The following is a 13,076-nucleotide window of genomic DNA, read 5'->3' as shown; positions in this document are numbered from 1 at the left end:
ACCCCAATCTCTTACCGGCTTCCCGAGACCGATCTCGCCGCCTCTCCGCAGTCCCACTTCGATTCACCTTCCCCTCCGTCGCCCAGTTCACCACCCATCCCTCGCCTCCGCATCCATCCAACCGCGCACCGGCCAGGCGGCCAAACCCTAGCGGGTGTGGCCCGCGCCGCGCTCCGCCATGGACTCGGCGGTGCTCTCGCTCACCTGCGCTGGTCTCGGCGCCCCCGAGGAGGATGACGGCGGCGCCGTCATCGGCTACTCCAAGAGCAAGCACTGCCTAGGTATCGCCGCTCCCCCCGCTTTCTGCGCTTCTTCTGCAACGGCTTCGGTTCGACTCCATGTCTGATCCGCGGAGGAGTGTTTGCTGGCTAATTTTCGCCGTGCACGCGTATTTGCTTTTTCTGTAGATAATCTGAAGGATCTGCAGAGATTCCTGCGGCGTGACGACCCGCAGCGGCGGGAGGTTTTCAAGCAGGTCTGCAAGTGGAAGATCGCGTCGAGAGATCTGGTGCCCATCATTGAGAACTACCAGGCCGATCGCAATCTCGTAATCACTGCAGGTAATTGTTCCTCCATTCTGCTTCCTTGAACTCTCAAAGTGCTGATGTATCTCGTAATCACTGCAGTTAATGGAGTCTATATCTTGTTTCCTGCTATACAGCATTAAAGCTACATATTGAACTCTTTTATTTCAGTTGATTATCTGATGTAGCATTTTTTGTATTGAAGTGAAAGTACTGGTGTTCCTTACAATGCCTGTGGAACCCTCGTCGGAGGATGTTGCGCAGCAGATAGAGTATCTTTGGGATTTGAAGGCTGCCCTGGCACGCAATGTTGCGGTGGCAGTCATTGTGTCTCTTCTTGAAGACCCATTGGATCGTTTGGAAAGGTATATTCTCTTCACTTTTTTTCGTGGATTCCGTTTGGCAATCAGACGGGATAAGAAATTATTACCATGTTGGCATGGCTATGCCTGGCCTATGTGCTGTTTTTTTTTAAAGACTGTATGTGCTGTTCTGCCCATGCTGTTAGGTTAGTTTGTCAACTTGATGCTTGCACTATCTTCATCTGCCACTATGCTCCAAAAAAAGTTAACTAATCTGTACTGAGCTATCATTCTTATTCCACTCTGTTCCGCACTTACGTCTGCTATTTACTAGTTCCATGCAGTATATCTTCTTCATTATAGTGACTTGAATTTACATGATTTACTTTTCAATGCCAATCAGAACTTTATTCACAGAAGATGACTGGAAGTTAGTTCAGTTGGTCCTTACTTTGTTCCGCAATGTCTTGGCTATTCAAGAAATCACATTGCCTCAGAAGGCATCTGGAGAAGCTACCCACTTACTCTCCCTGGCTAACAGCTTTTTGGAGCTCATGTTTCAAGAGAATGTGATGGACCTAATTTTAGTGCTGAGTCAGCATATTGATGAGCCCTCTGGTTATCTTAAGCAGGAAAACCTTCTTTTAATGGAGATATTTCATTATCTCTTCTTAGGCCGAGATCCAGAGTTAATTGCCCGAGCTTCTTGTAAAGGTTCAAAGGTATCCCTTTTTTTTTAGTTTTTCATTTTTGCAAGTCCCGTTCGGTATTTTAGATGCCCCTTTTCCCATCAACTATCAACGAAAAAATTAAGGTTTATTTACTCCATTGATATTCCACAGGAGCAGGTTAACGGAGATATTGATATGTCAGTAGATTCATTGAGGTTGATGATGGAGGAGGAAGAAAGGAAGAAAAGAATGTTCAGGCAACAAAACTCAGAGCACAACTCACTTAGTGGGACTTTTACATGCTTTTCAGTGGTACTATATTAATATCCTATGCTACCAATTGGATCCTGCATCTTAATCAGATAATCACACATTCCTTATTTGCTTGCATTTGAACTGACAGGATGGATCTAAATCATTGTGCAAAGGTAACCCTGGCTCCACATCTGCAAATAGCCTCCGGAAAATACGTAACGTCCAAAGAGGTCCTCAGAAAAGGATAGCCTGGGATAATGAGCTTCTGTACATACCTAAAGAGGGTATTATAGAAATGTTAAGAAGCTCCCTGGATCAATTTTTATCTGGAGGATACAATGGTAAGTTAGTTTTTTTTATTTCCATTTAACAGAACTACCGTGTTCTATTCATGGAAGCTTGGGATAACACGGTGCTTATCAGTCCTGATGCAGTCAGTTTGTGATGACATCATGAATGAGCATCATTCTGTCCAGAAATCCGATGTAACTACATTCTTCAAAGTTGCTCGTTTTGTCTTAGCTTTTCAACACGAGAAGGCTTCGAATGATCAGGTTTGGAACTGAACTCATGGATTGTTTATGCTGCATTTACTTATATATGGTTTTTCATGCTATTATGGAATATCTTTTCTCACTTCACTCTTTGTGCAACAATGATGAGTTAAATCGCCAAGAGCCACACTTACATAACATATTTTTATTTGCTACTGGAATACATGAAACTTAAGTTGTAGTTAGTGATGTCTTGGCTTATTTGCCTTGAATATCAAAACTATGACTATTCATGCAGATATCTTATTATCACTTTTACCATGATTCATGACAATGTAAACATTCTTTTGATCAGAAATCTAATAAAGGGATCCAGCCGTCTGAGGTTTCTCCTAGCAATGGACTTGATGATAATCTGCCGTTCCATGGTGACATATGTGGACCTGTTGCAGCCACATTGAATGAAGATATGTTCAATTTAGTCATTTCCAGGTGGCGTGAAGCACATGATGGCCTGAAGGAAACTAACGACTACAAAACTCTTTCAGCAGCTGGGTCTGTAATGAAGAACATGGTAGGAGAATATGTATTTCATATATATTACAAAGGCAGCAATGCTAAATCCCCCCCGCCCTAATAATCCATAGTTACATGCATATCAAACTTGCCTCTTATTTTTCTTTGAAACAACTGAACCAATAAACTTGAAAACAGTTTGCAAAACTGCCACAGCGAGAAGCACATGTTAAAATAGGTCAAGTTTGAGCAAAATCCCCAGGCGTAGGTCTGGAAATTTGATGAGCGTTTGCATTTTAAGCTTAACTCACTGCCTAGTTCTTGGAAAGGCTGATAGCTCTAGTAGAGACAGTATTAGGTCTGAAGGGGCATACATAATGTGCCTAACAAAATCGAGCTTGTTACATTGAGCTTGACTTAAGCAAAATAGAGTCTAAAACTAGGTTGCGTTTGGATTGTCTTAGTTTTAAACCATTGCAAAATTCAACCTGTCTTACACTCTTACTATCAGCAAGAGTAAAGTTTATATCAAAGTAAGTGCTTCCTGAGATGTTGATGCATTGGCAAGTAACTAACTAGATACTAGTTTGAACATCATAAACGGCATGTATACTTCATATCAAGTTATTCTGCAAAACTTTGTCTGCATGAGAATTACAATGTTTTACCAACTTCAAAAAGGAGAAATTTATCAATTCACAGATCCTTGTGAACTTGCTTAGTTTTGTCAATTAATTGTGATTTTCCATCAGTACATCTTTGTGGATTATTCAGTTATTACTTTATGCGTCTTCCGGACCCTCATACTGCATTGCCTTACATTGCAGATTGACATGATATATTTGGTGCTAAAAGTACTTCCTGAAGATTCAAGGGAATCTCAAACAGCTCGTGTTTTACTGTATAAACTATTCTATGATCAGACAGAACAAGGTCTCACTCAATTTCTGCTGAACTTGTTCAGATCTTTTGATAGTCACAAGCAACCAAAAAGGTTTGTACAAAAGATTCCCTGGGAACATAAATATCTGTAATTTGCATTACTACTAAAATTGAAGCAAGTAGGTGCAATTCTAATCTGGATTTTTCTTCTTCTTCTTGCCGTGTTTAATTCAAGCCATTATCTGCATTATGGTGATAGGTGCTACTTGTGTCCCTGCTTTGCAAAAGCTCGATGTATGGCTTCAATGCATGCAGCAAGTAGATGCACATTTTAAACTGTAAAACTGTCATCCTTAGCACTCAGAAACATCGTTTCCACAAACCTTTCCAGTTTGGATGTTCACGTTCTCAAAGATTGAGTGGTATTTGGTCATGGTGTTTCTCAAGTGCCATAGATAAACATTTTTTGAGAACTATATGAAAATTTCCCTTCTAAACTTGTAACCAAAATATAATCTTAGAATCTTCTGCAAGACGTTGCATTCCTTGAACTGTTTGCATTTCAGTTCTGACGTTAACCCCCTATTTAATCAACTAAATGCATACCCTACGTGTATGTGCTGTTGTTTAACTTCACTGGTCTGATGTTCTTATCAGTTATCTAGCGGATTTATTGGAAACAATTCATATTATGCTACAACTCATGGAGAAGCTTCAAGCACGTGGTGCATTAAGGGTATGTTCTTCTTGTTCCTAACTGTAACATTTCTCTTGCTATGCAGTTATGTCCTATATGCATCTTCATCTCTGTAGCAACTTTTGCTTCTATCAGTTTTCAAATTTTTTAAGTGAAGATGGGTAACATTACGCTGAAATAATTATTGCTCTATTTTTCCTTTTTGAACTGATTGTTATTCACTACCTGAGTTTAGGTTGCAAAAAGGACAAGAAAGGGCAGAAAAAAGAAGATATCAAATGGTAAAAATGAGAATTCAGAACCCAAAGTGGAGAATGTGGAACCAGTTGAGCCAACAGAAGGGACCAACTGCCCGCCTGAATCACTTCCAGATTTGAGAACTGAGGATTCTGCAGTAGAACCTTCTCCCTCAGAGCAAGGAAAAGTAGGTCCCAATGGTGCAGATGTACCAGATACACTTGTGGACACTGCAATTAATATGGAGAGTACTGCACATGCTGAAGGTGATCCAACTTGTGCGGGCAGTGGTGAAATGAAAAGAGATCTCATCGATGAAGAAGAAGAGTCTTCAGATTCTTCAATTGATCACCTCCCTGCTACAAGTGAAGTTGATTTTAATGTATCCCGATTGATATCTAGCCTTGCAAACAATTCTGTAGTACAAAATATTTGCTGGTTGTTGAAGCATTACAAAAGTAACTCCATTCGTACAAATCATTACATAATATGCATGCTACGAAGATTCTGCGAAGATCTGGAGCTGTCACCAATGCTCTATCAGGTAAAAGAAATACCTACATATGTTTCCTCACAGTTGTTTCTGCCCTGGGAGCTTACATTGTACTATCTTTTGCAGCTATCGCTTTTAACTACTTTCTATGATATTTTAGCGGAACAGAAGTTGTCTAGCTCAAAGGAGTACATAAACATTGTAAATTTTCTTTCTAAAGTTGTAAGGAAGATGCTGAGGGTAATGAAAAAACAACCATTGCTATTTGTTGACATACTATTCTGGAAGACGCGCAAGGAGTGCCATTGCATTGATGCTGATGCACTACTGAGTGAGCTTAAGAAAGATGTTGGAAACAAGGATGGTGAAATTGGTTCGAGTAAGGGATGGAGAGGTCCAATAAATATAGCAGATTCTCTTGGTGATGATGAAGTTGACTTGGTTATACCGCAGGAACCATATGATGCTGATAAGTAAGTTTGTTCTGTGTATCACTAGTTAAAGATGCTGTTTTGTCTTACTATAAGTATGGAAATGCGCATTGATATAGTGAACTCGATCACATGTTACTAATTTACATTGGCATGCAAACAGGGATGGAGATTCATCAGCTGGTGAGCATGGGGATGATTTTCGGAAGAGTATGAGTACTACATATAAAAAGAGCAGATTAATGTCGCTTTCAGACAGTGAGGCTGAGGACAATGACAGGTTCCTTTCGTATGCAACTCTGCATTTGAACGCATAGCTAATTAGCTGAACCTTCAATCCTCACTTCGATTTTAATGGACCTAATATCAGGAAAAATATGTCAAGAGGTTCGCAGAATTCAGGAGTCCCAAAAAGACGAGGTCGTTTTATCTTTACCGAAGAGCAAGAGAAGCTTATCAGAGATCTTTATGAAAAGTAAGGGTTCAATTTCTCCAAGAAATAGCAGTCATAGATCAATATGGCAGTGTAACTTTTTAAAATTGGCGTTATGCAGAAACCGCTGGATCTCTTTTATCATTTATGCATGATTACCCAATCTTTTAGTTGTTTGGATGTGAATCGTATGCTGATGCCTGAATATTTGCCTATTCCTTTCGTGTTTACAGATATAAGGATGACCGTAAATGCAGTCATCTAATAGCTGATGCTTTAGACCCCACTGGAAAGATATTGTCTGCTCAAGTTTCTCGTAAGCTTACACAGCTAGGTCTCCGGAATGTCATGAAGAGAAAAAATGTTGCAGATGAATCTCCTTCACCTGGAGATCTGGCTACAGAACCACAAAATGACTCACTTGATGATCCGAACCACATGTTAGGCAAACATAACCATGGTCCCATGCCAGGAAGCTCCCGGTGAGTATTATAAATGGTCAGCTGTGCTGCCCATTCATAATGGTATTTGATCTATATTCAGACGCTCAACAATAAGCTACATGCAGTTTACCTGTAGAGCCAATAACTTGGCATACTGATAATTTCAGAATAAGCACATCAAGTGTCAGCATTATTGGAAACCATATTTATATTTTTCTTTTACTGGGTTAACATTTCTGGAAAGATCAATGTGATTTCCTTGGTTTAACTATCCAAACATGGACAGTTACTTCTTGTTAAACCTAGCCTCCATTTTCCAGGGCTAGAAGGAAAAGATTACATGGGTTAAGCAGCGGTCATGATGACACAAGTCATGGAAGATCATCTGATGAAGAAACACTACAAGTGATTAAAAGCAGGTAAGATAACCACATGCTTTCACAGCTAATTATATAACATGATAACTGATTCTTTATTCCATTTGAAAAAAAAGATAAATGGTTCTTTATGTTTATCTTACTACTGGCCTGAATCTCAGAAATTATAAAGCCTGCAAGTGCTCTGAAAAATTGTCACCCCATATCTAAATCATGAAATTGAGCTATTTTCTGTTTTACTATACTCGAAGCTGTCAGTAGTTTGCACCAGAAAGACCATGGGATGTTTCAACTAGCCATTTTTTTTCTGCAAAGCAGAATTAAATTATCTTGATCATGTTCTGCAGATCAATGTTGTTGTCACATTTAGTCCTGTAGGGCTTTATTTTTCTGACTGTAGCCTCTCATTTCAAGCCTTTTTTTGGAGTTATGGGCAAGTATGATGCTTAGGGTTGTGTCAAAAAGTATGATGCTTAGGGCAGATGCAACTATTTTAGATTAAATTCTCCGTGCATAAGAACTGACATGTCACAGATAGATGAAGTTATTGTACTGTTGTCTTTTCTTTCCCTTTCTTTTCCTTTTTTGATATGCTGAGTCCCCTTTATTTACTGCAGAACCAAGAATAAGAAGCTTCCCTGGGTGGATAGTTCACTGAGTGCGTCACAGAATCAGGAAGCTCAGCAAGACTCAGACTCTAATGATGCGACAATAGGATCCATGATTAGGTGAAGTCATTCAGCTGTATATACATGAATACATGACAGTTCAAATCTTCATGATACCATTTGTTAAACCTCATTAATTTTATATGTTTTCATTGTTCATCCCTTGGACACATTTGACTAAACAAATTCCTTTTCTGTTGACAGAAATGGAAAAAAGAAGAGGCTATCAACGTCAGATTTTGAAGCAAGTGTACAAAACCATCAAGAATCTCCAGACAACACAAACATCAAGGATTGCTCACCAAGTATATCACAACATCAAGAAACTTTGCAAGACACGTATCCTGATGATGAGGACATAGGATCCATGCTTAGGTGTGGTCACACAACTTTACTCATTTGAACCTCCAGGATTTGATTTGTTAAAACCTCATTAACTCTATCTGTCCCCATTTTCCCTCACTTGCACATATTTGAATGAATCATTTCCTTTTCATTTTAACAGAAGTGGAAAAAAGAAGAGGTTAGTGATGTCAAGTTTCTCATTGAATATACAAGACCAAGAATCTTTGAGAAACATTGGACCAAATGATGAGACTATTGCTTCTAATATCACGTAAGTGCATTCAACTTCACACTAGAAGTCCTTCAATTTGACAAGTTGCCTTCCAGGCTTGTTAGCACAAGTTGGTGTCTTGTATATTGTTATTACGGACTTCATAAAAATCTAAGTTGGTTTTTGGTCGTTTGGAGGCTTAGGCTGTGAACTGTCAGAAAAAATATAGACATGAACTACTGCAAACAGATAGCTTCCTTATTTTGACTTGTTCACCAAATACTAGTATGTGTGCACTAGTTTGTTCTGCAAGATGCTAGATAGGTGGTGGTAGCTTCTAAAGCTGTAGGCTGTGGATATGTTTTTGAAGTACTACGTTGGAAAACTCCTGGTCGTTGAACATTGCTTCTTTACTAGATATGTAGTTTTGCTGCGCCAATCTGCAGAGCTTATTTATCTCAAAATACATGTAGGTATCAGTTGGCATAGTATCTTTTTTTATATAACGGAAAGTAATATCGTTTGCACAGTATCTGTGCATCAACATTCTTAAATGTTGATTACTGTAGGGAAGTATATATTTTTATTCCAATATTTAGTATAGCTTAGTATTTTAGGATTATTTGCCCTATTTTTTATTCTCATGTCATATAATGCATTTATGCCTAGTGAAATCTAAATAGCTAATGCATCACATATCGGTAAGAGAACCTTGCTACCGTATAGAATTATCAGTTACAAGAGTTTTTTTTTTAACTTTCCAGGGATGCTCCTAGCCATCATGGGTCGAATTTGGTCAATAACAGTGGCAATGCTGGTGAAGCTGAACTTTTGGATGACTTTATTGATCTTGAGCTTGATAATCATGAAAATACTGACCAAACGATCATGGATGATGGGGACAAGGCAAACTTTGATGCTGATCAAAGGGCTGGTTTAAAAAGAAGGCACAGATTGATAATTGACGATGACGATGATGACGAGTAATTGCCCAGAAGGACTGGAGTTATCGAAGTAAAAGTGGGATAAAAAAAGCTGTTAGATGATCTGCTACTCCGCCCTACTGCTGAGTTCTGAGGAGGGTTCAAGATACAGGATGACAGTCCTGGCAGGTCCCCACTTCCCAGAGCCAGATACCAGAACCCTAGTAAAGTTTGAATGACTGCCGAGTTGCTAGAGCCCTACTGCTGGTTGGTAACCGGACCACGGCAATTTCTTAACCTTGGTTCAGAGTTTCATCAGAGAAATTTCATTTTTACCTGCAATTTCAATCGGAATAGTTGGATCTCAGTCAAATGGAATGTAGCAGATGCAATTTGAGGTTGAAGAGCTGAGCCTCTTGTACAGAGTCTTTTCAGTGTAGTTCTGATGGTAGTCGTTAGTGTTGTCAGTTGAAACTAGCAATCCTGCAATGCTACCAAATGTAATCAGCTGTGTAATGCCCGTATGGAAACTCCTTTCTTGACTTCATGTTCACTTCATGATTATTGTACTGCTAGGTGCTGATTGCCTTGACATAAGGATGTATGGAGGGGTTGAAATAGGATCACTTAAAATTAAGATATAAATTCACAAAATAAATCAATTTTAATTTCTATCTAAATGTGTTTTAGATTTATTTATATTCTATTGTAACAAAGTTTTGCGTCTTAGGAAAAGTAAGTGTGGGATATAAAGGGTAGAGGGATTGTAAATATTAGGCAAAATGATTTTTTTTATGATATCGGTGGATTGTATGTTGGAGCTTGTCGCAAGGGCCTCTGAGCTCTATTGAATAACTTTTTAGATAGCTGTTAGAGCTCTCTATTCGTAAATGAGCTTTCTACTTTGGCTTTTTTGGATGTCTATTACTGTCTTCACTATAGTAGTACTTTTCCACTCTAGCATGGTGCATTTCAACTGGTCATAAAGCTTGCGACGGCTCCACAATCTCTTTGGAGTGTCTCACAAGACATAAATGTTGCCGAGGTGTCTAGTGTTAGCAAACACTATGAGTAATAAGTGTGGATAACTCACTTGATTTAACTTTAAGCTAATCATCAGTTAGATGCACACTAGGTCTAAACTAACACTAATCAAATCTTTAATCTTATGTTAATTGCTTTGATTTTCAGTGTGCTCAACTTTGGTGGTAATAACTCATCATGCTTCATATCTCTAGCCCCCTCAAATGGTCGAGTGAAGGGGGGGGGGGGGTCTATTTATAGCCCTAATCTGTAAAACTAGTTGGTGCCTCTTGGATCCAGAAAACTTTGAACACATGATGGGCATAACTCTTCCAAGCATCGGAACATCTCGTGAGAGCAACTCAACTAGTCATTGGAACCCACTACCACGTCACCGGATGATTGCTCAATCTTCTAGTGCACACGCTGGAACATCTTGTGAGTGTCTCGCTAGTAGCAGAGTCAGCAAGCAACCCAAGGGGGGCTCATCTCCTTCCTCCTCCAGCCCCCTCTTCTTCTTCTTTCTCCACATCATCTCCCTCATCTTCTCCTTCTTCTCTTGCAAAAAAATAAGGGGGGGGGGGGGGGCTCCATGGTGCAGTGGTCTATATGGGGGCTCGAGCCCCCCCTTCTGCACCATTGAATCTGCCCCTGTATCTCGCCACCTTCAAGCCAAAAGAACCTTTTTGTATAAATGCTCTGGTGTGATCCACCGTTGATAACTGGAACTTCCGTTGTTTCCTCCGTTTATTCCTTTCGATGCTGTCACTGGAACATTTAATGAGTAGAATATTTAGGACCTTCTCTAAAAATACCCTTTGTATAAATCATCCGATGTTTCGGATTATTTGGTACGCACATTTCGATAGGGACTTGTCCAATTCAGTCCAAACTTTATTCCAATTTTAATGGCTTTTCTTTCTTAGTGTCTTGAGTATTCCTCTAGTCTATTAGGACTAGCCAAGTCTAATGTGCATTACTACTAGATAATTAACATAAAGACATTAGATCAAGCTATTAAAATTAAACATTTCTTTATAGTACGGTCAAAGAGAAACAAACATATTTATATAAGTGATACTTTTGACACCATGATCGCTTATCTAAACATTGTATCCTTATATTCTTATGAAGCTCTTCTTTGACTTTGAATTATAACTTTTTAAGTTGCTTGATACCCCAAATTCATCACGTAGCATTCATAAGACTAAATCTTGAGTGCAAACTAAATTAGTCTTATTGACTATATTAACATTAAACATTAAAACATATTTACACTATGATAAGATCATTGATCTTTAGGCTTGTATATGCATGGAATCTTCTATTTTTCGATCACAATAATATAAAAGGCTGTTGAGCTTCAGTTGTCAGCTGCATGGACTATGGAGTGCATGCCCGTGTAGGGGCATCGCCTTGTCGGACCGCTTGGTTAAGGCGTTGCTGCCCCTACGTGATTGATTGGGTTTTGAGCCTTACGTCCGGCTTCTGCTCCCTTGATCCTTGAGTGCTGAATTCTGAAGCGACCTGTCTTTGCTAGGCACAGAGATGGTCAAATAGGCTACTTGGGTCGGTCTGACACGGGTCCGGTTCGGTATAGCCTGACTACGACACGGCTTGAACGGCCCGACTACTGTAACGGATCATGTTGTGCCGGCTCATGACACGACTCGTCAGCCACCGTGCCTGTCAGGCTGACCCGGACATGATTGTGTGGCCTGGCGGCACGACCGGCCTGGCGAGTATGACAGGCACGACACCACGGACAACCCAACTGCACACGGGTGGCCTGTCGGCTATGCCAACCTGATAAAATAAAAATAGCTACAAAATTAAAAAAACATATAGAAAATAGATTAAAATAGCTACAAAATTAAAAATATATAAAAATAGAAAATAGCCGAGACCATATGCGTCGGGTCGGATCATACCTGGCCGTGCTGTGCTCGTGTCGGTCTGAGCTGGGCTGGGTTGCGTCCGTACTGACCCGACTCAGCCGGCACGACGTGCCGCACGCTCGGTCTAGACACGGTCCGTGGCCTCGTGCCATGCTGATCTAGCCCGTTTTGACTTAGGTCGTATCATGCTTGTGCTATGTCTATAGTATCATATCTCGGATCGGTCCAATAAATATCTTTAGCCTAGGCAGCTAGCTGATGTGTTTTTACAGAACTGCGACGAGCCCCACTGCGGCGGCAATGCAGTCGGAATCCGGTGCGGAGGCGAGCCTGCAAGCCTGGCCGCGCGGATGAGGTCGTCTTTGTCGGCAGCCCAGATGGTTTCTGGGGCCGGTTGCCTGGCCGAACGGCGGGGGTTGAGAAAAGAGCCGAAGTCGCGTGGGCCGTGGGGCGGGAGGCGGACGCGCTGGCCGCTGAGGGTGCAGCACCCCAGCAGAAGGAATGACCTTGGCGGGCGGTCTGGTGTTCAAACTTGACGAGTGACGACGATGAATTAATCCCTGCAGAGTTTTGCAACCAGGCATAACTGTCTTCTAAGCAGACCTATTTTGTGTGAAAAGCAACGACTTAATCTAAACCCAAACCGCCTCTTCAACATTCTACTCGAACAAATGGCAGGGTATCACGAGCAGTGACCTTGCTTGCTACTACATTCATCACGAAAATCTGAACGGCAACATGACCAATTTTTCAGGGGCATTGTGCTGCATTGGTAGCCTTGCGACACAAGGGGGAAATGCATAAAGTATCTATCTACCGGTTAACCTTACGACCGATAAAGTGCATTGGTAGTTTGGCATGCTTTACAATATGAGAACAATCTGTTGTTATACGAACTGGTGATTAGCCTGAAACTCTATCAAATCACTCCTCCGGTGCATTGTCACGTGGTCTTCGTAATTTCGTCCTAAAGCAAACTTGAGTCGTCGAGAAGCATCCACCATCATGGACCACAGACCAAGTCCAGCGACCCGAGAACAAGCCTGGGCAAGGTTTAAGTGGTTAGTGGAGGTGGATGTAATCTATATCCACTATTAAAATAAAATTTTATTATATTAAGATGGTATTTTGTATAATAAAATTTTATTATATATATTAATATGAATATATACTTGTATTATACTGGGTTAAAAAGAAGCTCCGAGTCTCCGACCCGAAGCATCACGAACTGAAAAGAAGACCCGACGCCGAAA

At 40.5% G+C, this 13,076-nt stretch overlaps 1 protein-coding gene across 1 annotated transcript; it reads left to right on the top strand.

The window, feature by feature from the left end:
• Window positions 1-9,532, top strand: LOC133885912 (uncharacterized). The gene is made up of 20 exons (XM_062325678.1): window positions 1-281; window positions 408-560; window positions 730-889; window positions 1,230-1,548; window positions 1,669-1,809; window positions 1,901-2,093; window positions 2,176-2,306; window positions 2,602-2,820; window positions 3,590-3,756; window positions 4,302-4,380; window positions 4,577-5,122; window positions 5,198-5,544; window positions 5,666-5,782; window positions 5,873-5,977; window positions 6,169-6,417; window positions 6,699-6,797; window positions 7,373-7,483; window positions 7,628-7,798; window positions 7,929-8,039; window positions 8,744-9,532. The coding sequence occupies exons 1-20, from the start codon at window positions 179-181 to the stop codon at window positions 8,964-8,966; spliced, it is 3,744 nt and encodes a 1,247-aa protein (XP_062181662.1). The 5' UTR covers window positions 1-178; the 3' UTR covers window positions 8,967-9,532.
• The last annotated feature ends 3,544 nt before the right edge of the window (window positions 9,533-13,076 follow it).

The sequence above is a fragment of the Phragmites australis genome, chromosome 11 (assembly GCF_958298935.1).
Source record: "Phragmites australis chromosome 11, lpPhrAust1.1, whole genome shotgun sequence".
NCBI classification, from domain to species: Eukaryota; Viridiplantae; Streptophyta; class Magnoliopsida; order Poales; family Poaceae; genus Phragmites; species Phragmites australis.
This window is presented reverse-complemented; position numbering and strand designations above follow the sequence as displayed.